Here is a 27,893-nt window from a genome sequence, read left to right on the forward strand (position 1 = left end):
TTTGTCACATTTAGAAGAGACCTCAACAACTTTATCAATTGTGCACCATGTCAAGTACCTAAAATACACTGAAGTCAAAGACAATCCATAAATTCAGAGTTTAAGCCTATATTAAGAGAAAAGATATGCAGAAATAAGTTCTACTCTTAATGGCTGACACACGATAAGAGAATATAGCTGTACAGGCACATCATTTGTTCTTGGAAATGGTAATGTACCCTATCAAATCTGACTTACAGAAGTCTTACTACAGGAGCAGTTACCCTGGAGCTTTCTTAATGGCTTAAAAGGCATATTAAATGGCTTACGACTCAATCCTTGACTAATTTGATTATTAATACATTGTATAAATATTTGAGTTCATACTGAAACATTTGATTTGTAAAGTTGTTGAGATCTCTTCTAAACTTTAGAGGAGACAAATATGAGAGCTCCAGAGTCTAGCTAAGGAGAAAAATCTAATCATAATGTGTGATGTTATTGAGATCTCATCTACACTTTAGAGGAGACAAATATGAGAGCTCCAGAGTCTCTAGCAAAAAGGAGAAAAAGCTGAGCTCAATGTGTGATGAGATCTCTTCTAAAACTTTAAAGGAAGTGTGAGAAGCTGGAGACTCAAGCAAAAGTCCATTTGATGTTTAAGTAACCTTATTTTTGTTTTGTCTAGGGCAAAAAATTGAGATGCTAAAAAGATCTATTTTTTTATTTCCTCTGGGCACTTCTTTTTTAAAAATTGGCAGTTCTGTCCATAGCTACTTTACACTTAATACAGGAACAATCCCCCTAGACTAGAGAATAACCCATTTGAGCAGAGGGCTTCAATCCTGCTCCTGGAGGGCCACTGTCCTGCAGAGTTTAGTTCCAACTCTAATCAAACACTCCTGAATCAGCTCACCAAGCTCTTCAGGATCTTGGGCCTCCTCTGAGTCCGCACTTTCGTGACGTAACACCGCTTTGACTGTCGGGAAGAAGTCCGCTGTTGAGTTTGCATCAGTGCGGGCTCGGCAAAAGTGCGCATCGAGGGCGCAAACCGCTCGCGAGCACCCTTCTGAGAGCTAAAATGACAAATGGGACACTCTACGGTCTCACGGACTTAACGGACACGCGCACGCGGCAGCCATTGTATGTCCACAAGAGCGAAAGTGCATGTGAAGTGTGCCATTTGGGACAGGGCCATGAAAATACAAAGGCAGGTGTGCTGAAGCAGGTTGGAACTAAACGCTGTTGGACAGTGGCCCTCCAGGAGCAGGATTAAATACTTCTGCATTAGAGCAACAATGGCTTATTTTTTGCTGATTGCAGGGATTGAACCAGTATTCTTCCAGTTACCAACCCTAAACTTTGCCTACTATACTATCTGCTCCAATAGAGGAGTTAATCATTTAACAACATCCACTTTCATCCTCATATCAGTCATTCCATTATGTCACTCATCCAATCCTTCTATTGCATGTAATGCATCACATGTGTTTGCATTAAACAGTGGCATAGAGTAAATGAGACATGATGGGACAACCAATATCTTCCCATTCAAAAAAAAAAAAGTCCAAGCTAGCAGAATCAACCAACCCCCCAAATAAATTTGCCATTGGAGAGCTTGTTGAAAATAAAATCTTCAAGGCATTAATAATCCAAGATGGAGTCAACAGAAATTTGAACCTGTCACTCTCCATTGAGAGTTTTATGGGAAGCAATGTTCCAAGACCAATCCCTATATGCTATCTCCTCACCACTGGAGTGTGACTGAAATCGCAAGAATGAATCGATCAAGTTTTTCCTTGAGGTATAACCCCCCTCCCCCCCATCTCCCTCTCTCTCTTTTGCACACAGACTGAAACTTGCCACATTCTTGAAGTTTGGGAAAGCCATTTTGGACACAATGGTGGGCACTTAAAAGCCCTGGGAAATAAGACAGAGTTCAGAGTTGGCGGAGGGAGGTAAAGCATAGCATTGGAAGTCAATATATGACAGTGGGTTGGAGAGAAGAGAAGATGGAAGGAGGGCATGGGGTGTTAATAGAATGAAAGAATCAGCAGGATCAGCTAGCCAGTCCAGCATGCAGTGTTGACAGGTAATCATTGAATGTCAACCATGAGGAGGGAACAGAAGCAGCAGAACTCTCTCTTTACTGTTTTTAGTGTCTCTGATGGTGGATGACAGCTGATAAAGTGCCACAGTAATCCCACAGTGATGACTAAAACTTGTGAAATGAGACAAACCAATGGGGATGCTTTCAGATAAAACCCACTCTTGTCTTACTGCTAGTTGGTCAAGCTAGTTATTAAGACACATTATTAACATAGTAGCTAAGTTTATGCAACTGGCCCCAGATGTCCTTATCCAGGGCAATATAAAGACATTGTGTTTTCTTGTAAAATTATCTAAACATCCTTAAAATAAGATAAATTAACTTGGAAGCAAAATTTTGTAAATAAGACTTGTTTTCAGAGAATATTCACTGCCATTCAAAATTTTGGGGTAATTTTTTTAAATGATTTTGAGAGAAGTCTCTTATGCTCACATGCTAATTTATTCTTGTGATGGCAAAACTGAATTTTCAGCATCATTACTTCAGTCTTCAGTGTCACATGATCCTAGAGAAATCATTATGATATGCTGCTCAATAAACATTTCTTATTATTATCAATGTTGAAAACAGTTGTGTTGCTGCTTATTTTTTTTGTGGGGAAACACCATTACATGCCACAAGGTAACACTAAAATCTTTTATAATTTTTGTGTCAGGTCTCCAGTGCTGAGCACCATTTATGTGCCGTCTGTAAGTCGTTTCCACTGTAGACTCCAGATTGATCATTTATGAGGTTTGGGATGAGACATTGAGGCAGTTGTCTAGGTTATAAAACAAAACTAAGCCAAATTCCTCTGACCACACCAGGTCTCCTCCTCAGAGTATGTGTTATTATCTGAGGGCATGTTGTCAACTATTTCTGTTTTGTTTGTCCAACCTAAAACCCTCTTTTTCTCTCGCCCCTTTTTCAGCTCTGCTGGCTTCGGGACACTTCCTGGGAGGAATTTCCGGCAGTGGATACTTCATCCAGCAATCGCCAAAGGGTTATCTGTTCTCACGGTCGGTGATGGTGTGACAGACACATCTTTCACGCTCTGATCTTCCCGAGGGGGAGCCACTGAGGATTAGCTGGCATATGATGCATCAGGGGGAGGAGGAAAGGCTGTGTTTATCTGCTGTCCCCGTGTCACAGAGAGCTTCTGAGGAGCATTCAGCTGCCAGTGGCATCAGCGGGCCTCAGCCATCCAGCTGTTCACCTCACTGCCACAGCTAAAGTGATGAGTCCCAGCCTTTCCTTTCAGGTAGAAACCGCCGTGTCTTCGGTCTAATTGCCCGGTAGCCCAATTCCCCAGTCTGGGCTCAACCGTCTTCGAGTCTGTAATGGGTGGAAGTACAGTGTTGCATGAGAGGTCTCTGCCAAGCTGCTTTTCTTGCTTTCCCTGTGCAACTAGAACTAATGAAGAGAAATAGCTGCCATTTTGGGTCCCTGTGCTCACTGCATGTCACTTAGAGGAGACATCTATTTATTCAATTATAAGACCGGTCTGACAAGGTGGCTCAGCTGAGGTTTCTCATTGTGTAAAGTGTGATCAGTGTTTTAAAGCATTTTACCCGTACAACTGAGTATTTTACCAAAATAATATAACTTTACCCGAGTACTGTAGTGCACTCCAGAGGTTTGGCAGTTTAGCATGGCGACTGCATGTGGTTTTTGCGGTGCCGTCAGCCAATCAGCATCATGGTGTCATTTTAGTATGGGTCATATTATACTGGACTGCTTTTAAGACGGTGATTTAATTCAGAAATTTCATTGATAGATGCTTTTAACAAGATTTCACTTGGGAATTCTATCATATATTCATTTATATATATATATATATATATATATATATTTAGGTATAAGTATAAGTTGTATTATAAATCACTCAAAAGCAATATATATATATATATATATATATTTTTTTTAAGTCAGTCATGATTCAATTATTCTGTGTACGAAAGTATCCAATGACGTTGGTTAATGAGATAAAATGTGTAGCTTTCGACTGGTCATGTGATCTCAACATGGCTGTCCCCATTAGGTAACCCACTCCATGTAAAATACAGACACTTTTATTGGGCTACTTTTTCCCAATAGGGCTGGGAGATTTTTCTGTTTTTTTGGGGGGATTAATTCGAATGTAATGTTTTGCCATGATTTTATTATTTTTAAATCGAGAAATCACGGTTTTGAATAAAAAAGTTAGCAAACTTTAGCTTAACTTTAACTTAAGCTGTGTCCCAATCCAGAGGTTGCATCCTTCGAAGGACGCGGACTTCAAAGGTCACGAAGGTGCCGTAAATGAGTCCTATTTGTCACGACTTTTTTATCTAGATAAAATCTACATATAGTTCCCAACAAAAGTATGTTTTAGTGTAAACATGTTGAAGATTAGCAAACAGGCTAAAGACGATCGATCGAAACAGCTTCAGTATTTCTTTACAAAAGCTGTTTATTCAGCTGCCTCTCGTCCATTGACAGTGATTAAAAAAAACGGCCTCTTTTCATCTTCCCTGCGTACCGCCAAAGATGGAAAAGGCTGCAGGCTTGACTTCCAGTGGTTTTGGAACACATCGGTAGTCGCGGCGGTTCACACAGAATGCATTGTTATTGCATTGAATAAAACAAGACGCGGGCAGTGGAATGGGAAAAAGGCAAGGTTAATTAGATGTGAGTTTAACTTTTTTTTAAACTTGAGTGCCGTGTTTTTAGAATGCCGTTTCATGCGCAAGAAGCTGCGAAAAACGTGAGAAGCGGGCGCCACCGCCAAACGTCTGTAGTAGACTCTGATGTTTACATAGAAAACAATGAAAAAACTGCTCATTGGAATGCAAAAACCTCTCAAGAACTATTACTGTATGTTTGATATCTCATGTTTGCATGATGGTGTAAGGCTGAAAGATGCTGTTTTTTTACTATTTTTACAAAACATTTGCTGTTAATAATAGAGAATGTGAAGCTGACGTCATGCTGCGTTGAGTTGTGGGTTACTGTCTTGTTTAGGCGCCATATTAGGAGGATTTCTGGATTTCCTTTCTGCTAGTTAGTTTAAGGCAGTGTTTTGAATTTCTGTCGTGATTGTAAAATATGTTGCCATTGTAGGTCATTCATGCTGCATCAAGAATTGCCATAGTTACTCACGACATTGTTCAGGGAGAAAACTGAACAATATACTACCTTTTTTTAAAGTACTGTTCCTTCCTTCTTCTTTTTTTTGAGAAGTAAAACTTTTTTAATGAGGGAAAAGAAACTGAGTTCAACTTTAAAATATTAGTGTCAAGACAACTTCTTATTTCTCTCTTTCTTTTATGATGCCAGCTTGCTAATAAAGTGCAGGTAGAGGCTTTGTGCTTGTGTGCTTTCATGGTTTTATGGACAAATAAGGAAGCAGAAATGACAGGTGGCGTTCAAAGGTTTGCTCGGCTTGTCGAACACAAGCCAATTGGACGCATTACTGTATGGAAATTGAAGCAAGGGGAAGGCGTCTGTGATACAGTAAACAGGATTAGGAGGTTTTGTTTCCTTTGCTGTCAGAGCCAGTTGTGTCCTGCAGAGATAGATCTAATGAAACGAGCCTGGCTGAGACTGCAATAGACCTGTTACAGACAGTGTCTACTGTGGGAGTTGTAATCAAGCGTTAATTACCGGGCCCACCTGTTTACAGACGGATCAGCTCAGATGCCCTGTCCCATGTGAAGATTTGGGGAGGATCAGTATTCCACATTTCAAAAAGATAATGCTGTTTTTTTTTAGGCACATTGGTTCAAACATTTCATTTTACATTAGAGTTGGACGTAGGAATCTTTAAAAAGTGTTTTTAAATGTACTTTAGGACAGGGGAGAAAAATAGCACTCAGATTGGTTTGACATGGTTGCTCATACTTTTTAAAACTTGCACATTTTCTGTCTGGGTCAATGCCACTTATTTTTTGTCCACATCTAGGCTATTACTTTATTCAAAACTACATTAAAAATGGAATTAATACTTTCAGTGATTTTAATGCAGAACCTGATTTCACCAAGTGCAACATGTTCCCGGATCAACATTCCAATCAAATAATCAGATTTGAGGGACAAGTTTATGTTAAGTTTAGGCTTACAACCAGGTTTAGGAGTTTCTAAATCAGTGTTAGGCTATTCACCTACCATTTTCTTCTGATTTCAGGGATAACATGGTTGTGTTACGGCGCCCAGTGACATGCCCGTTATTCAGTCTCGAGCGCCGTCCCCTGAATACTGAGTATGCATACTTGGCCTAGTATGCATCATTTGTGCGCTGATGATCGATGCACCTGTTCGCAATGAACGCTGAGCTCTAGCGTATATCTGGCTCGTTGGTTCAGTGTTCCTTGCGAAGTATTGTTCCACTACTGTGTTGCATGACTGAGCATTCTCTGGATAATTTATGTAACCTATCTTTGATTTCTGAAACCCCTGCTTGCCCTAACGACTCTGATTCTGTGCAGCCTGCCAAGTGAACCCCTGCCTGTGACCCGACTTCGATTCGCGCTGCCAGCCCTGAACTAAGCCTGCCTGACCACCGAGAACGGACTGAACCAGCTACCCTGCCCTCATATCCCCTTAACCCTTTACCTTCACCTTACCATTAATAAAACGTTGCACATGGATCCGTCTCAGTCTCCTGCTTCAAAACAGAATACTTCGCCACCACAAGATCCAGCAGCAATGTCCGTTCTATCTACTGCATTTAAAGCCCAAGCATCTCAACTCGCTACTCACCATCGTCAGTTGACCCATCTAACCTCGTTGACAGAGGAACTTGTGAAGGCAGTGCAGAGTTTACAGAAGCCCACGGAGGAAATCCCTGTGCAAGTCGCGCCAGTTCTATCGCCAGCCGCTGACTCTGCATTCTTCAGCACTCGTATTTCTCTTCCTGAAAAATATGAAGGGGATCCAGGTAAATGCAAGGGTTTCATGCTTCAGTGTTCCATGTATCTCGCCCGGCAGCCCGCTCAGTACGCTACGGACATGGACAAGATTACGTTTATCTGTTCTCTTCTCACGGGGCGGGCTTTGGAGTGGATTACCGCGGTCTGGAGGCCGGATGGAACCGCTTTCGCCTCTTATGCCGACTTTCTCGAGCGCTTCAAGGCCGTTTTCGAGCATTCTGTAGAGGGGAAGGGATCGGAAGACCGCCTACTGGAGCTCACCCAGGGGAAGTGTACCGCTGCTGATTACGCGCTCAAGTTCCACACTTATGCTGCGCAGACTGACTGGACTGGACTTAAAGGTGGTGTATCGACGGGGACTCAACCACGACCTTCAAGCTGAGCTGGCCTGTCGCGATGAGGGGAGGAACCTGGATCAGTTCATTCACTTGTCCATTCAGATTGACAACCTCATACGATCACGCCGTTCTGGCATCCGCTCCTCGACTTATGCACACCATATCTCCAATCTGCACTCTCCGGGTCCCTTGGCATCGGAGGCTGGAGAGCCTATGCAAATTAACGCCACACGGTTGACGGAGGAGGAGCTTGAACGCCGGAGGATGTCAAAGCTGTGCATGTACTGTGGAGGAGATGGACACTTCCGTTTGCACTGTCCCCAGCTATCCACACGCAAAGAAAAGACAACGGTGAGTCTAACTCTTGACAGTCTAAATCCTCTCTCCTGTGTTTCTGTGCCTCTTGAATTTACAAAGGTTGATCAAATATTTTTTACTTCAGCACTGATCGATTCTGGGGCGGCGGGGAATTTTATGTCTCAAGAGTTTGCTCATAAGCACAAGATATCTCTAATTCCCTCCACTTCTCCTCTCACAGTCGAAGCTGTTGACGGACGGCCCCTTGGCACGGGGCGCATCACTCATATGACGCAGGAACTGCGAATGCGCACCGGACTTCTGCACTGTGAAAATATTCAGTTTTACGTTCTTCAAGCCCCACATACTCCTGTCATACTGGGTCTTCCCTGGCTAAGGAAACATAATCCTCACCTGCAATGGTCCACGGGACAGATCGTTCGCTGGGGTGAAAATGGCTTTTTCAAGTGTTTAAGCCAAGTGAAACCATTGTCCGTCCGAAGCATCTCAGCACTCAGTGAACGCGCCGCTCTTTCTAGTCTCCCTACGGAGTACAGCGATCTGCAGGAAGCGTTCAGCAAAGTTAAAGCCACCCAGTTACCTCCACATCGAGAGTACGACTGTGCCATTGAACTCATGCCCGGGTCCACGCCTCCCAGGGGACGCATTTTCCCCCTTTCGCAGCCCGAGACGGAAGCCATGGAGAATTACATCCGAGAAGAGTTGGCCAAGGGTTTCATTCGTTCTTCCACCTCTCCTGTATCAGCTGGATTTTTCTTCGTTAAGAAAAAGGATGGAGGTCTACGCCCATGTATAGATTACATAGCCCTTAACGACTGCACTGTGAAATTCCGCTATCCTCTGTCGTTAGTTCCCGCGGCACTCAAGCTCCTCCGCACAGCAAAGTATTTCACGAAACTGGATCTGCGCTCAGCTTATAACTTGGTTCGTATCCGTGAGGGAGATGAATGGAAGACAGCGTTTTCCACAAGCACCGGCCACTACGAATATTTGGTAATGCCGTTCGGCCTGTCCAACTGTCCAGCTGTTTTCCAGTCATTCATGAATGACGTATTCCGAGACATGCTTCAGCGCTATGTAATTGTTTACATCGACGACATACTTGTGTACTCAGACACTTTGTCGGACCATGTTCAGCACGTACGGGCCGTGCTTCAAAAACTCATACAAAATCAACTTTACGCCAAGTTTGAAAAGTGCGAGTTCCACCAGACATCCACTTCATTCCTGGGTTACGTCATCAGTCCTGAGGGCGTGGCAATGGATGATGGAAAGGTCAGAGCGGTGATAGATTGGCCCCAGCCTACCACTCTCAAAGAGTGTAGTGGCTATTTTATGATATTCACTGATCTTTGGTAAAATATAGATGATTCAAAGAATGTCACATGTGTGACTCTCACTTGTTAGTGTGAGAAGATTCTGTTTATGTACCTGGGAAGGCAGAAGGGAGAGACACTCCAGAGAACAGACGAATGAGGACCTCTGACCTAGATGTCAGAAGGCCATTTGGTGAAGGAGGGCTTAGGAGTTGGCTCTAGTGACGAATCGAAACTAGTGTTATGGCTTCCTTGTCTATGGAAAACCACTGGATGGAAAACTACTGTGGGAGGAGGGCTCTGAAGAAGAAGACCTTGAATCTTAGATAAAAGCTGGTTCAGTCTGTCTGGGGGTGTGTCACTCTTCTGCACAGGGTAACAGCTGTGTATTAGACTGCTCCTTCTTGCAAGAATAAATACTTCTATTTTATAATTTGACTCTGAGTCTCCCTTACGCAGTGATGTTTGTTTGATGAATATTTGCCACAACAATTTGGTGTCAGAAGTGAGATTCCTTGGACGATGCCTCCTGGACCTGAGATCGGACGGTGTTTGGCCACCTGGACTGAGTAAGTTCCAGCTCTACCTCGTAAACTTGAGAGAGAGAGGCCGGCCGATGTCAGAGCCCGGGAGGATCGGACACTGGAATCAAAGAACTCAGGTGGCTCCGAACAACATATCTCTGGGTAAGGTATAATTCAATTAAGTTTAATTGGGGGAAGAGTGAAATTGAACCATATTGGCTGAGAACTGTTTTCTGTGGTACGTAATCTGAAATTAATTGAGATCTACGTACAGATCAAGATATTTCAAACAGATACGAGGAAAATAATCTGAAATTAATTGAGGTCTGTGACAGAACAAGATATTTCAAGCAGATAAATAATCTGGAATTAATTGAGAACTGTGGCAGACCAAGACATTTCATACAGATAGGTACCTGGAAATTAATTGTTCCACCACGGAGCAAGTTATTTTTGGGTGCTGAGGCTAATTAGGGGGAGCCAAGAAAGTCGTAACAGATTTTTTTGGTAAACCGTAATTAGGAGGACACTAATAGTGTAACCCGTCCGATTTGGGTTAAAAGAAAGATCGGGTTTGTCGGGGACGCCTGACAAATAAAGAGAACGCGCGTAAAAGAGAAATCCACAGAGAACAGATAAGCGGCCAATATGGGGAAGTCTCAAAATCAAGCTTGCGAAATTTGGTACACCGGTGTTTTGTCAAATGAGATAAAATTAAGGGCAGAAATGTATGATATTGAGCGCCACAAGATTAAAGATGGTGCGGGAATCAGTTGAACAGGGCAGTGAGAAACAAAGGTTGTTGTGTCTGCGTTCAACGTGTGTAAAAGAGTGAAAAGACAATGAGTTGTTTGGCTTGAAGCAGATAAAAGAGAACAGAGTTGGCTAGAATGTATTGCCATATAGTAAGATTGAATATAACTGATAAAAGGGTTTTTATTTTTCATCCATTAGATGGATGCATGACATTAGATGTCAGAAGATTTTTTGTAACAAAAGTTGATCCTCTTTGTGAAGGATTGAGATTTGAGTAATATGATATTTTGGTTTCTGTAAAAACAGTAAGTAGGATAAGTGGGACAGAGACAGTAATGATAATACTTGTTGAATCTGCAGACTAACCATTTTGAGAAGAAAACAACTGTAGAAAAGGTATGTTATGAAAATAACATTTCTGATAAAATTTATGGAACTATTTATGAACGCCTGTTAAGTCAGATTAAGAAATGGTATGAAAAGTGAGGTTCAGATTAAAAATAATAATGATAAGGTATTGAGTATGATTAACAGGGATTAACATGATTTAAGATAATGAATGTTTCATTAAGCAAAATGGGGAACAATTCTATATTTTAGTGGTAAAATAATGATTGAAATTATGTTTATTTTTGGTTTGACCTTTGTCTTTTGAGCCTAAAGACTCCAGCTATGCTGGAAGTACAGCAACAGCGCGTGCTTATTCAGCCCGGCTTCCGGATGTTAAATGTGTACTTGCTATTGTAATCACTGTTGTTGATGATAATACCGAATTAGAGAAATGTAAAGACAGATTTTGGAATTAAATAATGTAAAATGTCGGATATTTTGTTGATATTAAGTCATTGAGGGAAAAAAAGACATAGTCTGTTTTATAAAGGACATTATGGGTCGGGGATAATTTCCCTGGACAAGTGTTAAAGTTAAACAGAAACTTTGTGAAGCCGCTTAGAAACAATTTATACATTTGTGCAGTTTATGGAAATGAATGTTCTGCCAATAATGATGAAGATTATGATTTGGCTAGTGTGATAGAATCCGCCACTGGTGGACTGTCAAAGAATAGAGAGAACTGCTTATCAGCTGTGTTTTCATTCTGATTGGGACACACTGCTTCAAGGGTGTCAGTAAGCTGGAGCTGCTAGAAAGCTCAAGGTAATCGAACTATAGGCAAGGGGACAGAGAATGTTTTAATTGTGGTCAGCTGCGTTTAGCAGTAACTGTAAATGACCACTCAGAAAGGTAGAAAAGAAAGTTGATGGAATGTGAAAGTGACGTATTAATGTGGGTTTGAAAGTAGAACAGGATTTGAAGACGATATTAAAGTTTTCGTCTGAGAAAGAACTAAGAATGTGAATGCAGTGCTAAGGAAAGTGAAAAGGGCTAAGTAATTACTTTTGAAAGAAAAAAGAAAGTTGATAGATGGAAGTCGTAAGTAGATTGAAAGAAAAAAGAAAGTTGATAGATGGAAGTCGTAAGTAGATTGAAAGAAAAAAGAAAGTTGATAGATGGAAGTCGTAAGGAAATCCTTTTAAAAGGAAAATAACTAAAGTACCAGTAAATGTAAAATTACAGATAGGGAAAATATTTGTAAAGGTAACTAAAAAGATGATTGTCTTTTAATGAAACGCTTAAACATTTTTTTTTGCAGATTGTAATTGAGAATCTGACAACTAAAATTGAGAGGTTATAATGAAACCTTATTGAGAAATAGAATAACTATTTGTATTTAATATCAAATAAGCAGAAGCAGTAGCACTGGGTTGCTAAATGTAAAAACAATTTTGTAGAAAGGGATCTGATTAAACAAACAGCTTGGTGTTGACCATGAAGGAGCTAGAAGATGATGTTTTGGTTTCAAAAGATAAGCTTTGGGACTTGACTGAAACTGCCAGTGTGGCAGACTCATATGAGTGGAAAATTTGTAATGTCTAAATTCCCTGATGTATGGGCAAAAGACAACTATAAAATTATTCTTTGATTGAAAAGCGTATGTAATTTCTGGCAAAGATGCCTTAAGCTGCCAGAATTAAAAGATAAAGTAGAGAATGTTTAGTATGACAAAAAAGTGTACCAAGTCCTGAAGGCCTCAGAGTCTCTGTCTCATTCAATGTCAGAAGGCTGTTATCTTAGCCTGTCATGACAATAAGCTATTTAGTAAAGCACAGTGTTTCAGTTGAAAATTATAGACACAGATGTTAAAAGAAATCATGTTAAAGGAAATCATTGCCATTCAGAGGGCAATTAGTACTTAAATATTTTAGATTGTAAAACTGAATGACTTTAAAGGAGTCTTTAAAATAATAATGTAGACCTGAATGACAGAAGTGACATTTTTGTACTTTGTTATTTTAGGACCAGTAACGTATTTGTCTGATCTTAGCCTTCACCATGACACAGGACCTATGACCATGCTATAGATGTACATTGAATAGATGGATGTGAATAAAGTTCACTGTGATTTTGTTGATTCAGACAGGTCTAACAGATTTGAGTGATTAAATACTGTTGTTATTAACCTGTCTCCCTTAACATTTATTAGGCATGCAGTCCAGATAGAGGTGACTCCTGAATGTGTCTTTCCTAAGCTCCAGAAAAACAGCTGAGTTCTGTTGAAGAAACTGATTGTGTGATGCGAGCGGGTCACCAGTGGGTACGTGGCTACTCAAAGACGGGATGATTTTCCTGGCCAGGAGACATTCTAACGCAGGGGGTCCCGGACACTGCATCTCCGGATGGAGGTGTTAATATGTGAGAAGGTATGAGAGTTGAGCGCTGACTACTAGAGGCCAACTGGGGTCAGCAGAGCATTGTGGGGTCAGCAGAGTTTGACCGAGAAAATGTAAGTTCCTCTATACCACTCACCAGAGAAAACCCCGCAATTCACTGTATGGCTTGTTTTCAATTGTGACAAGTCTGATGGAAATTATAGATAAAGAGCTGATGGGAGATGTGCTTTCAGGAGCCAGCTGAGACCATGAGTTGATTGTCTTTATTTGTTGGGGAGACATTAATGTTAATATTAATTTATATCAGGAACATGATGTTGTTGCCTTATGGGCAAGGAAAATTAAAGAAGTGTTGATTTTGAACTAATATGTCTGTGGGATGGTTTTAGCTCCTGAAGGTTAGACATGGTGGTGGTTGAGGATTAAGACAGTTTTTGTAAGAGTTTGGATAACAAAGGTTAGGTGAATTGAGAATTTATACAAGTATTCAAACTAAAGATAACCTTATAAATACTCATAGTATTTTAGATTATTGTAATGGTTCTAATTTGAGTTAAACATTTGTATATTAACATTTATGAACTATTAAGGGTTCTATGATTAATTAAGTTTCAGTCTTAGGAGGCTGTTTGAAAATATTATTTGTGTAAGAGAGACGGCTGAGTGGAGGAAGGGATTTGGTACTCTGTTTGTCTTTCTGGTATCAGGCATGGTAAGGCAAGCTTAAACAAAATAATGATAATGAACCAAAACAACCCAGTTGACTTTTCTAAAGAAAAAAATGAATAATGAACAGATAGAACATTTGAAACGGTTTGAAAGGCCATGTAAAATTATATAAAAGCTACAGAAAGATGTGAAGTTTAAATCTTATTTAAACCTTAAATATTATACTTTTAGAGTTAATATATAAAAAAAGCGAACATTGTAAATGAGCAGTTAACATGCTGTATGTGTGTCTAGCATAAGTGTGTGTGATGGGGACAGCACTTTATGTCTTGTAGGTGTTAAGTGTAGGGCAGCTATTCCGCCTGAATAGTGAGTATATTGTGTCTTTAACCTCTGGAGAGTGTTTTTTTTTTCATTACAGATGTGTTAAGGCAAGTGACAAATTGTAAAGGCAAATGCTGAGTGAATCTGATGAGAAGATGATAGAGAACATGGGACGAGCTTTAAGATCACGCTCCGTCTGGTAGTAATTACTTTTGTCATTTATGATGTGGATTTGAATTACTTTTGGATAAGTTTAGGTATTTATATAAATTGGAATTGTGGAGTTGTAGATCATGGGTTGAAATAAAAGAAGATGTTATAGATTTGACAGCAACAACAAAGATGTGACACATTGGCTAAGTCAATATCAAATTATGCAGAGAGCCATATATGATTATCGTAAACAGGAGGAGAATGTTTTTTTTGACTGACATTGACCAAGTCTGTACAGCACGACCTGACGAGATGAAACTACTGATGACTTTTAAAAATGGTCGCGAGACAAAACAACAGGGAAAAAGCAGGATACGCAGTGAGACTGAGGGCCGTTGGCCTTCAAATACTTCGATAAGAAAATGAAATTGTGGCTTTAAGTGAAGAATGTAATATTTTTGTTTCAGAGACAGAGAAAGATGTCTGGAGGAAATTTGTCTGAAGACACTATGTTAAATGTTATGTTAAATTGATGATCGAGTTGTGTCGACCATCAAAAGGGGGATGGTATAACAATTGCCAAATATGGTTTATTTAGGGGTAATTGGGTAAAAGCCCTGAAAGAAGCCATTCTTCTGCCTAACAAAATTGCTGTCTGGATTGTTTCAACAGGAAACGCCAGGACATCGAAGGCCGTGGAAACTACGTACTTTACTATCTGACGATAACCTCGAAAATTTGTTTTGCTTTACAGAGAGCATGCAGGATTGGGAGACAGGGCAAAATGTGTCAAATGAAATAATGGCAGAGGATAACTTTAAAATTTTCCTGTTGCAGAATGTCAGGATGGATTGCATCGAGCTGAACTGATTGTGTTTCAAAAAGTAAAAATATAGACTTGTGAACGATATGTGTTTTCAGGGGAAAAGGACTCTGACTTTATTAAGAAATGTCTAATGATAATATGTTTAAATTTGTAAACAGATGGTGAAAATTCCACAGGTCACACCAAAAGGGACGAGGGAAAGACAAGCAGTCAATAACAAAATACTTAAAGTCTCCATTCACAGGTGACAGCAAGCAGGAAGTGGTTCATTCCGGTGGGGGTGTGGTTGTGATCTCAGGAGATCAGTGACACCTGGGTCCAAGCCGCTCAACTACACCAACAGGCCGCAACCATCCCATTAGTCCATGGGGCGAGAGGATGTTGGCCAACTAATGAATTAAGAATGTGGTTTTGTGATGATTTTGAGGATTTTATCTGATTATATTAAAATAGGGTTTAGTATTGATATTGGCATATGACAAATGATTTGATTGGTTACTGATTCATTAGAAAATATTTAAGGCAAATGTTTTGAGGAAGAGAAGATCCATTAACTAATTTAAATTATGGGGATTATTATTGAAGCTTATTAAGTAGAACCACTGCCTGATTGAATTAAAGGTAAAAGAACAAAATATGGTTAGGGAAATGGATATGGGGAAGATGTTGAATGTGTATGAGTTATGATTGTATGTGTTATTCTGATAATTTTGTTATTCAGGGGTGAATGTGAGAAAACTGGAATGTCTGTTCAATTGAAAATGACAGTCTATCGGAGTGATGATGATTATGAACAAAATTATGCAGATGATTCAAGTAGAGATTACAGTTAAATGTTGATGTTTTCTTTTTCTTTCTGAGAACGATTGATATGTAAAGAGGGTTAAAAGTAGCAGTCATCCGTGTTACGAGATGGCGTACAAGGACAGGGTTTGAAACTGAGGGATTTTTTTATTTTTTTTATTTATTTATTTATTATCTGTTTGTTTTCCTACTGTGCTATAATCTTTTTCCTTACTAGTGTGACTGCGGTAGTGAGCCCGGCATTAGTAAATTGTTTAATTGGTTGCTAAATAATTAATGGGGCTTTCACCCACAAAAAACAGCCTTATGCTTCTTCATTCTAAACTTTTTCTTCACAGGTTCAAGGAGACTGATTTTTATGAGGTGATGTAATGACTTGAACTTGCATTTTATTATTATTGTTATTATTATTATTATGTTTGATTAATAATGATAAAAAGTGAGGAGTGTAGTGGCTATTTTATGATATTCACTGATCTTTGGTAAAATATAGATGATTCAAAGAATGTCACATGTGTGACTCTCACTTGTTAGTGTGAGAAGATTCTGTTTATGTACCTGGGAAGGCAGAAGGGAGAGACACTCCAGAGAACAGACGAATGAGGACCTCTGACCTAGATGTCAGAAGGCCATTTGGTGAAGGAGGGCTTAGGAGTTGGCTCTAGTGACGAATCGAAACTAGTGTTATGGCTTCCTTGTCTATGGAAAACCACTGGATGGAAAACTACTGTGGGAGGAGGGCTCTGAAGAAGAAGACCTTGAATCTTAGATAAAAGCTGGTTCAGTCTGTCTGGGGGTGTGTCACTCTTCTGCACAGGGTAACAGCTGTGTATTAGACTGCTCCTTCTTGCAAGAATAAATACTTCTATTTTATAATTTGACTCTGAGTCTCCCTTACGCAGTGATGTTTGTTTGATGAATATTTGCCACAACAAGAGCTACAACGCTTCCTGGGCTTCGCAAACTTTTATCGGCGGTTCATCCGAGGCTTCAGTTCTGTCGCGGCTCCCCTGACTGCGCTGGTGCGCAAAGGTACCACTCGCCTCCCCTGGACTGAGAGCGCATCTCAAGCTTTCAATCAGCTCAAATTCCGCTTCACTACTGCCCCGATCTTACGTCACCCCAATCCAGAGTTGCCCTTCATCGTAGAAGTTGATGCTTCCAGTACAGGCTTGGGCGCCGTTCTCTCTCAGCGCCAAGGAAATCCCGCTAAATTGCATCCGTGCGCATTCTACTCAAGAAAACTGAACTCTGCAGAACGGAATTACGACGTCGGAGACCGTGAGTTACTGGCCATGAAATCCGCATTTGAAGAGTGGCTTCACTGGCTCGAGGGGTCCTCTCATCCATTTACTGTGTTTACCGACCACAAAAATCTTGAATATCTGCGAACTGCCAAGAGATTGAACCCGCGCCAAGCCCGGTGGTCTTTGTTCTTTTCTCGTTTCCAGTTTACTGTGACGTATCGCCCTGGATCAAAAAACACGAAAGCTGACTCCCTGTCTCGTCAGTACGACTCTGAACTCACCAGTCAGACTCCCGAAAACATTCTCCGTCCTGACCTGGTCCTCGGTCCCATCCAGTGGGATATTGAGACTGAATTAGAACAAGCCAACACTAACTCCGAACCTCCGCCTGACTGTCCTCCAGGAAAAATGTTCGTGCCCGAAGCGCTCCGGGAGAAGGTGCTTAAACACGTCCATGCGCTGCCTAGCTCTGGTCATCCTGGCATCACTGCTACGATTCACATTCTCCGGAACCGTTACTGGTGGCCCACACTGCCTCAAGACACGACTAACCTCGTTCAGCAATGCCAGAACTGCAATACCCAGAAATCTTCACGGCTCCTTCCTGCAGGTCTTCTACAGCCTCTACCGGTACCCCAACGCCCATGGTCACACATAGCCGTTGATTTCATTACTGATCTCCCTCCTTCTGACGGACATACAACGATCCTTACTGTTGTCGATCGCTTCTCAAAAGCCAGTCGTCTTATCCCTCTGCCTAAACTGCCCACAGCCCTGCAAACTGCTGAGCACCTCTGTAATCTGGTCTTCCGTTTCTATGGTTTACCTGATGACATTGTCTCCGATCGCGGACCACAGTTTACCTCCCGGGTCTGGGCAGCCTTTTTTCGGATGCTTCAAGTGAATGTCACATCTGGGTACCACCCTCAGTCTAACGGGCAGGCTGAACGTCTCAATCAGGAGATTATTCGTTTCTTGAGATCCTACTGTCATTTCCACCAGGAGGATTGGAGTCGGTATCTCATGTGGGCTGAATACGCTCAAAATTCCATTTGTAAGCACTCCACGGGTCTAACGCCTTTCAAGTGCGTACTTGGTTATCAGCCACCTCTGTTCCCCTGGTCCGGCGAGCCCTCTAATGTACCAGCTGTGGATGACTGGATGAGGCGCAGTGAGGAGACGTGGAATCTAGCTCACAGCCATCTTTTACGTGCCGTCAATCGCACTAAGAGACAAGCTGATTGTCACCGCCGTGCTGGTCCAGTCTATCAGCCCGGTCAGTGGGTGTGGTTATCCACCCGGGATCTCCGACTCAATCTGCCCAGCAAGAAACTCAGCCCTAAATTCATGGGTCCCTACAGGATTATACGGCAAATTACCCCAGTGTCTTTCCGCCTTGCCCTGCCCCGTCAGCTCCGCATTGCTCCCACATTTCATGTTTCTCTATTGAAGCCAGCCACTGCATCTTCCACGGTCAGTAATGTAGAGTCTGAGGATTCCCGTTCTCAGCCCATCCTGATAGAGGGCGAAGAGGTGTACCGTGTGCGCCATCTGCTGGATTCTAGACGTCGTGGCGGGCGTTTACAGTATCTTGTAGAATGGGAGGACTTTGGTCCTGAAGAAAGCTCCTGGGTGGACTCAAAAGATATTCTGGATCCTTTGCTTGTTCAAGTATTTCATCATGATCACCCAGACAAACCCGCTCCTCGTCCCCGCGGCAGACCTCGCCGCCGTCAGGGTTTTCGCGCCAGGAGTCGCTCCCAGGGAGAGGGCTCTGTTACGGCGCCCAGTGACATGCCCGTTATTCAGTCTCGAGCGCCGTCCCCTGAATACTGAGTATGCATACTTGGCCTAGTATGCATCATTTGTGCGCTGATGATCGATGCACCTGTTCGCAATGAACGCTGAGCTCTAGCGTATATCTGGCTCGTTGGCTCAGTGTTCCTTGCGAAGTATTGTTCCACTACTGTGTTGTATGACTGAGCATTCTCTGGATAATTTATATAACCTATCTTTGATTTCTGAAACCCCTGCTTGCCCTAACGACTCTGATTCTGTGCAGCCTGCCAAGTGAACCCCTGCCTGTGACCCGACTTCGATTTGCGCTGCCAGCCCTGAACTAAGCCTGCCTGACCACCGAGAACGGACTGAACCAGCTACCCTGCCCTCATATCCCCTTAACCCTTTACCTTCACCTTACCATTAATATAACGTTGCACATGGATCCGTCTCAGTCTCCTGCTTCAAAACAGGTTGGGGTTAAGTTTAGGGGTAGGGATTGGGTTAGGATTAAATTGTTTGGACAGGAATGTTGTTCCAGGATCAATTAAATGCGTCTAATCCTACAAAATCAGGACGTGAGATTTAAATACACATTTTATAGGATTTTTTTTAAGGGCCAGAGATGCTTAACAGGGCAAATTAGCTTGAGAACGCAATTCCAAAAAATAACGTGCAGATGGGAGTGGAAAGTTGTGCGCGTGATCTACTGACGACGTGCAAATTTAAAGAACACAGCAGCCGAATAATTTCCATAATGACCAACGCAATCTACCAAGAGCAGAGCAAATTAGCGTCTTTAAGACATGCTTTTTTGAGGCTTTAAATAATGGCGCAAATACCAGTGAATTGACTAGCGCAAACCTTAGTAAATCTCCTTATATGAATCATTCAAATACTGTCCTCCCATAAATTTAGCCTTTGAAAGGGAAACTCCTACAAATGCCTATGTAATAATGTCAGAACGTTATGCAAAAATAACCCTGTCCACGTCTTTTCTGCACTCATTTTTCACTGCATGTCTTTAGTAAATCCTGATAGTAGTTTTTTAACGCCAAAACAGGGTTTGCGCTGATGCAAGCTGTTAGTAGATCTGGCCCAAAAAGCATTAAGCCAAAAATGTGATTGTAAAACAACTGTCCTGATATTACAATAATGATATATGGGTAACACTTTATTTTGATGGTCCCATTTGAAAATTCTGTTGACTAAGTAACTTTCTAACTACATGTCAACTAGCTCTCATTAGAGTATTCGTAGACTGTCTGCTTAATATCTGCTAACACTTTATTCTGATGGTTCCCCAGCAGACATTCTACTGACTATAAGTAACTTTGCAACTACATGTCAACTTACAGTATTCTAACCCTAACCCCAGCACTCTACAAATACTCAGATACCACTCTAATGAGAGTTAGTAGACATGTACAGTAGGTGCAAAGTTACTTAGTCAACAGAATGTGTTAAAGGGACCATCAAAATAAAGTGAAACCAATATAGAATATAATAATAATAATAATATAAGAAATATTGTAAATCCTCATTTATATTTATCCTCATAATTTTTTTCTAAAAATGTTAAATATGTAAAAAAAAACATGTATTTAAACTGCTTATTATTAAATGCAGGAAAAAAACAAACATAAAATAGGAAATGTGGTTGTCAAACACAAAAACCATAGCATATGTAGATGTAACACCAGATCACACGGCGAGAATGGTGAAAAGCCCTCTGTTTGATGTTGATGTGAAATTCACTGCCTCAGCTAATACTTATAAATTAATTCCCATGTGCTTCTTTGAAGATATATTTGAGCACATGACTTTTCACAGCATTCTGATATATAACCCACCCAAACTAGAAAGACTTTCAGCCTGCTGACAAAGTTTTCTTTTTTCAAATTCAGCCAGACCCCTGCGTAGTGGTGACAAGGAGAGACATGCATGACCTACAAGCCTATGGAATTGCAGTGCATATTTAAATTGGATGGTTTGTATACCCATTAATGGCAGTATAAATGAAAATCTGAATGAGAGTCCATTAGGTGTTAAGGTGAGAGTTAAGGTGTGTGCTCCTTGAGAAAATCTCGACTGAAGTGTCATGAATCCTGAAGCGCAGAAGCTTTCTCAGGTTCTTAAGACTGCACACTGTGTTCCAGTCTGAGCCCACAAGCTTTGTTTGACCTAGTTATTCTAAAAAGCAGCGCAGGACTTTGACGCATTTGATTTCCAGGATGGCTGTGTCTGGTACAGCGGGTGACAGGCACATGCAGGAACGCGTGTCAGTATTCACATCCTCCCTGCGGCTGACAGGTCACGGAGAAAAGGCCAAGTCCATCACGCTGAGGTTTTTCACTCTCAGTCTGTGAATGTTTGCTAGGCTATATGTAACCTTTTGTAAATCTTCACTGTAAATGTTGAAGTTTTGTGTTATTTGTGTTTTGTTTCTGCCAGCATGTTGGATTACGGTGTACATTCCTACACCATATGTATACGCTTGTTTGTGTGCTCGCAGAACTGTGTGTGTCTGTCTACAGTTTGTGTATATCTGGCATGTCTATAGATTAGTATAGAGGATTAAGGAATAGCTTAAGGGAATTGTATTTGCATGTGTTATTTTATTCATATAGAGTAAAATCTGAATCAAAATACGACAGCAAAACATACACTACTGTTTTTTTTTAAAGAAATGTATAGTTTTATTAAAGTTACACTGTGTAGGAATTACTCCCATCTAGCGGTAAAATTGTATATGACTACCAACTGAATATTACTTTCTAGCCCCGTTTTAACTCCTACGGTGGCCGTATTATTTCAAATCTGCTGGCAGCCGCGAGTAATCTCCCTATGTCATTCATCACGGTGCCACTGAGTGTAAAAACGCGAAAGGCGAAGCTTGAATTTCCAGTTATGTCCCTCTTTGGCTAATGTATTTTTAAGATGGAGGCGCAACATGGCTTCCGCCATTCGAGCAGCTCACCCGTATGTATTATAAATAGCAGATTTACGCTTACGAGAATACTTGATTAGTTGGTAGAAGTAATTATACATTAATGAGCACATATAATTTTGAAAGAACAAAGTGTTTTTTTGCTAAGAATTAACTTAGTGTAGATTTAATCAAGGACACTTTAAATGGATAAAAAGTGACGAATGAATGAATGAATGAGGCATTTATATAGCGCTTTTCAAAAATTATTTTGAAACAAGTGCTGCATGCTCAGGATTTTTTTTTTTGCAGGTTTAAAATACTTTTTTAATGCTACAGAAGACTTATATTTCAAATAAATGCTTTTCTTTTTAACTTTCTATTCTTTTTTAATATAATGATTTCTGATGGGCCATGTGACATTTAAAACAGAAATAAATTAAATTTTAAAATATATCAAAATATATATTTTTTTATTTGAAACATTAAAATATATGTAAACATATTACTGTATATTATCTAATAAATGCAGCCTTGGTGAGCATGAGAGTCCTTTCAAAACATTTTCAACATTTAAAAGGGGTGTACATATGATACAAAATAGGTTATTTTATTTAGAAAAAATAAAAACACAAAAAAGTGACCAAACTTATTTTTTAAAGATGGTATATCAATTTTAAGAATTGTTCACTTGACTATTACTTTATTAATTTCTTCAATATTCTGTCATTAAAAACTGCAGTGTTTTGCTGAAGTACAGCTCTTTTGAGAGACAGATGTTTTGTGTCTCGATTCTGAAGGAAAGCTGACATACAGTACAGGTCAGCATCACTCATTTATTCACTTAAATAGACACGTTAAACTGAAATATGTTTTCAAAACTTGAATGAGGCAATCTCCAAAGTCCCAATCAACCAGCTCTATCCTCTTCAAGAGGGTATCTGTGTATACCCTTTTGAAAATATCTAATTCTATGAAGACATTTACTTGTGGCAGCAGTTAAAGGATAAGAGATCTTTTTTCACTCCGTCAAGGCCTCTCACCATATTCCTCTCAAATCAGATTTTCCTGCAACACTGCTGAAGCAATGAAATAAAAATCTAATTTCCCCAAATGAAATCAACCAAAAACCAATTGGGAGCTGCTGGCTTTCCCTGAGAAATCACATCAGAATAATTCCACATTCCAAACACATATTTTAGTCTGATAGCAATTCATCCATCAATACACCGATTCTGTCTAGCCGCCTCGAACAGATCGTCCACAGGTAATGCATTGTATGCCGTCTCCATAAGAGGAAAATCAATCAAAATTTTAATTCAGATAATACTGTAATACACTGGTCCGTGCAGAGCTGTGTCCCATATATGAAACAATGATGCTTTAAAATATAGAGATCCCCATTTCTTGCCGCGGGACTGGCGCGAATGAATAACCTTGGTTTGTGCTGCCGAGCTGTTTAAATGAGTTACTTTCCCATTTCGGTTGTCAATGGAGAAGTTTATTACATGTGAGAGGCATAACGTGGATCCGGTCCATTGAATATTTGCCATTTAAATGGTGTGCAGATTTCCATCAGTCAGCGTGTGACAAAACAGACTGTGTGTGCAGACGGTAAAAGACGTTTATAGTTCAAGATCAGCTGCTTTAAAATGTGAATGGTACAAACACAATAGTGTACAACTGCTATCTCTGAATGATTGCTAAAAAGTTCATTGTAAATCAGACATGCATTAAAATTCCCTCTCACCTATACACATGCTTGGAGAGTCAGTGATTCCAGAACTAATCCTTCACCCAAAGGATATGAATTACAGCGGCGGGGGACAGAATTAAATGAGTTGCAATAAAAAGGTGTTAATATCCTCAATTACTTCAGGGCTGAAAGACCCAATGCTCTGCCTGTGTTTACCGTGGTATTTACTGCATCAGTGCATGCAGCTTTAAGACCAAATGATCCTGATCCTGACACGTGTGCTCGATTTGACGTCCTCGAGGATTAAATGACTAGTCAAACGTATGCCGGTGATTAATGTAATGGTTCCCAAGAGTTGTTTTAATATGCTTGGCTGGTGTATTCGCTCCTTAACAGGTAAGAGAGCATAATCACCATTGTTTGCTTTGTTTTTTGTAGGACTAAAAGTGGACAGGACGTCATTGGGCTGGACTATGATTCTAAAAGATGACTCTGGTGTAACGGGCTGGACATGGCGTGTTGGGAAATATCTGCTGCTCTCTATGTCTCTCATTGGAATGCAAGTGAGGTCGGACCTGGAGTTTCCAAAGGACAGGCACTACACGTGGAAAACGGGTAAGCGTGTTGTCTATGATGTCTATTCCTGTGATATGGAGATTTCTATGCTAGATCTCTTTTTAATGGCTCCGCTTTGATGTTTCTTCCTCCTGTTAGCATTACACAGCATCCATCCATCCGTCCATTCAGGATTTTATCTCACTCGAACTCCGATGGTGTTTATCATAAATTCCTCTGTGCCGTTTCAAACATTTCGTCATGCTGCATTCTTACATCTAATGTTTAATTATTACATTGCTGTCTGAGATGCGGCCTAGCAGTTAGCGTGTTCTGTTAGTGCAACATTCTGTTTTCATTTACTTGTTGTTCCAAACCGGTTACATAGAAAACAAAAGAAACTGTTTCGCAAAATGTTCAATCTGCTCTTTTCTCAACCCTTGCTTATTGGAAAAATGTGCCTCTACCTACTGCATATTTTTGCAAAACTCTAAAAATCTACCTATACTTACAACTCACTGCCGTTTTCAGTTGAAATGTACAGAATTGTGCAAAATTATTCAACCCCCAGAAAACCAAAGATTATCAGTGATCTGGAAGCTTTTACAAGCGAGGAATGGACCAAGAATGCAGTAGAGAGGTGACAGAAGCTTCTCAACACTTACAGGCAGCGTTTATTGGAGGTTATAAAGAATAAAAGATTCTGATACAAAATTTGACTTTTGCGGGTTGAATAACTTTGAACACGATTGTTTAGAGACAATCAGATATTATTTTCATTTCTCATCAACTTTACATTCTCAGAATCACTCAAATGTGTATACACTTTCTGTAATAGTTAACTGATGCCTTTATTGAATTGTTTTCATACAATTTAATTCTTGGCAGCAAAATGTCTTGCAGGTCAAGTGGGTTCAATAATTTTGATTGCAACTGTATGTTAATAAAGACTTATTTTAATGTGGTTAGTTGAAAAATGCTATGTTGTGACCTCAGAACACTTTTACCATAGTGTATGATTTGTAAAATAATACATTTTGATGTTAACGGCACATAACCAGCTACATACTGTATGTATGGCTTTTCTGATGTAGTAAACTTGCTCAGTAGCTCACCTAGTCCAGCAATGCGAAGTGCTCGGGTACGAGTCCCTTGAAAATGTTTTCATCTCACGTTTGCTTTTGTTCACATTGTTTGGTTAGGTTTAGGGTAAGTTTTAATGTAGTCGGTATGTTATTTTCAAATGCAATTGAGCATTAACCTTTTAGTGCCACACACCAAGTCAAGTCATCTTTATTTATATAGAGCTTTACAGTGATAACAGAAAAATAACGCAACAAAGTTTGTTTCGGCTGTACAGCAGCTCTAGAAGAAAATTGTCCAGCCTAAGTAGGTTCAGTGTTGATTCATTTCCATTGTAAAACTCATTAGGCCTAGTTATTAATTTAGTTCATTTATCTGTACAGCAGCTCTGGAGAAAACAATGATGTCATCATCCAGCTCAGTTCAGTTCTCAGACAATGGTGTCATTGCAGGCAGAGAAATAATATTGTTGAATATTAAGACCAGACATTTCATTTCCAAACTGCCGCAATATGTACAACAACTAACAACATATAACATTGCCAGATTCACGTTCATCACGTGAACATGTTTGACAAGCAGCGTGGTCATTCTGCTATTTTTTTCCCCCTTTTTGTTTCGCACTGACAAAATAAGTTAGACGGGTTTGAAACGACATGAGGGTGAATAAATGATGACAGCATTTTTATTTTTGGATGAAATATCCCTTTAATTGCATTGTATTGACTCGGCGCTCTGTTTGCATGTGTCTTTCATCCGGTCCTTTTTCCCCCTGCTGAGAATCCCTCCTTCACACAGCTCCCAACATCACAACGACACTGACATCTTACGCTAGAATGAAAAACTCTGCCGAGTTTGATCAAGGGGTCCTGTGTGGAAGTGGGTCTGTTAGCATAATATATTCTCGGAGAAAGATTTTCCATCTCTCGCTGAACAATGACAGGCCCTACTGCAGAGAACGTAATCACATATAATGATGTATATAGTAATCTATTCCTAGTCCTCAAAGCTGGAGTAATTACCTACCATTATGCCTAGCTCAAGATTTATGGTGTTTGCCAAGGCATTCTGAAGTAAGGCAAGATTTTTTACATGTTGTGCTCAGTTTCACAAACAAGAAAATCTGATTCCGACCCCTTAATCTCTCTGGTTCTGTCAGAACAGGTCTGATTTTTCCCTCGCTGCAATGATTGATTCCAGATAAGGACTTTTACCCTTGGCGCACATGACTTTCTGCAGCTGTTGACTTCGAAATATTTGATAAATGAAACGCAAAGGCATTTGCATTCCATAAATGATTTAAAACACCCAAAGGTGATTCAATTTGAGCCTGATTGTTATCCTAGCTTTGCCTCCGAGAAGCAGACCTGCGGAATGAAGCAAAAAGCCTTCGGAGTAACAAACGCAGAGCGTCGCTCTCAGATCAGCAGTGTGGAAAATGAAGTAATGAATTTAAACTCACTGCCTCAGATGTTTTCTCTGTCCCGGCGAGTGCGGTTTAAGCCTTTTTTGTACACAAAGGCCTCATTGGCTTTATGATCAGCGCTTTCATGTGCTTCTCCTCAGTGTGGCGATGGTACGACTGAAAAGATAAAGAGATTGATGAACTACACTTGAAAAGGCCCGTACGCAGAAAGAATCTAATCAGATCATCGCGGGCAGGGCTGTGACATCTCTGCTGAGCAGTGACGGCTGATATGTATCGCTTGGAAAAATGAGAAATCACATCACAGAATACAATCTACTGCTTTCTGGTGCGAGTAGCACCAACAACAGGCATTGTACGTGTCTATGGCCATTAAGATCAACATAAAAATTTTATGGAAAGGATTATCATATGGTTGGGGCAATTAGCAGTGCCTTACAGAGCATGAGAGATATCTGGTGTGAATTATTAATGACTTGATTATAAAGTCAACTCAGTTCCACTTTGCAGAGTTTGAATTATTAGGTTGTAGTGATGGTTACTCTGTGGGGTACTGGTTTTTATCATGTGGTTGGTGACTGTTTTTTAGCACCATTCCTTCAGCTAGTCTGGAAAACATTGTCTTTTTATTGTTTCATATGGCTTTATGCTTGATGTAATTGGTGGCCTATAATTCTTCTAGACATTTAACCACAGGCAGAGCTGAGTTCAAATGAGTGTTCAACTGTTATAGTTGAAACCTTTTTACTCAGAGTTAGCAGAGCTGCGTGACTCTTCACGTTATGGAGAGCTGAAGTGTGCTTTGGGCTTGACCTTCATCACTGTCTGAGAAACGGGGGGGTACCCACGGCTGTGGGTAATAGGACGATCATTTAGCTCCTTAAACAAAGCACTCTCATTAGGGCCTGTGAGGAACAATCCCTCCTGCTCCATTTTTCACCAGCGACTGCCTGAAGAGAGGGAGAGTGAGATTGATCAGTGATTTGACTCTATGCAGGGCTTCTGCATGTCATTTAAAATCAAGGAATCTGGTGAAAACGTGAGCATTATTTCACATTGAGCCATCTGAATGGGCTTTTAACAAGCTGCAAATAATGGCTGATATATTTAACATTGTCAAACCTCATGCACTGTGGGAATATTAACCGTTTTCAGCAATGACTGTTTTCCTCCCAATGCTTCAGGAGACGTGAAGATCGTATTGAAAAATAACGGATAAATGGAAATGCAGCATATGCTGTATTTCAGAGTTTGAATTTAATTGTTTTTTAGCTATTGTTTTTTTTTTTCAATATTAAAATTCTTTTATGTTTTCAGCCCACATTTCATACTGTTAATGCTTCATTAATTGTCTAAATATTGTTGTTGTTTTTCTCTCGTTGAAAGTCCAGATGGTCTATTTTAATGAATGCTCACTTTATGTGGTAATTTCACGTTTACATA

At 40.4% G+C, this 27,893-nt stretch overlaps 1 protein-coding gene across 12 annotated transcripts in view; it reads left to right on the plus strand.

The window, feature by feature from the left end:
- Positions 1 to 27,893, plus strand: part of thsd7ba (thrombospondin, type I, domain containing 7Ba) — a 305,630-nt gene that overhangs the window by 110,075 nt on the left and 167,662 nt on the right. For all 12 annotated transcript variants that reach the window (XR_013798191.1, XR_013798192.1, XR_013798193.1 and 9 more), the window contains 2 exons: positions 3,000 to 3,329; positions 23,825 to 24,001. Coding sequence is in view for 8 of the 12 variants with exons in the window: in XM_079617501.1 (XP_079473627.1) it covers positions 23,860 to 24,001 (142 nt within the window). In the remaining 4 variants the exon portion in view is untranslated. The remainder of the gene's footprint in view (positions 1 to 2,999; positions 3,330 to 23,824; positions 24,002 to 27,893) is intronic.

Source organism: Phoxinus phoxinus (genome assembly GCF_949152265.1).
Source record: "Phoxinus phoxinus genome assembly, chromosome: 7".
In the NCBI taxonomy this organism is placed as follows: domain Eukaryota; kingdom Metazoa; phylum Chordata; class Actinopteri; order Cypriniformes; family Leuciscidae; genus Phoxinus; species Phoxinus phoxinus.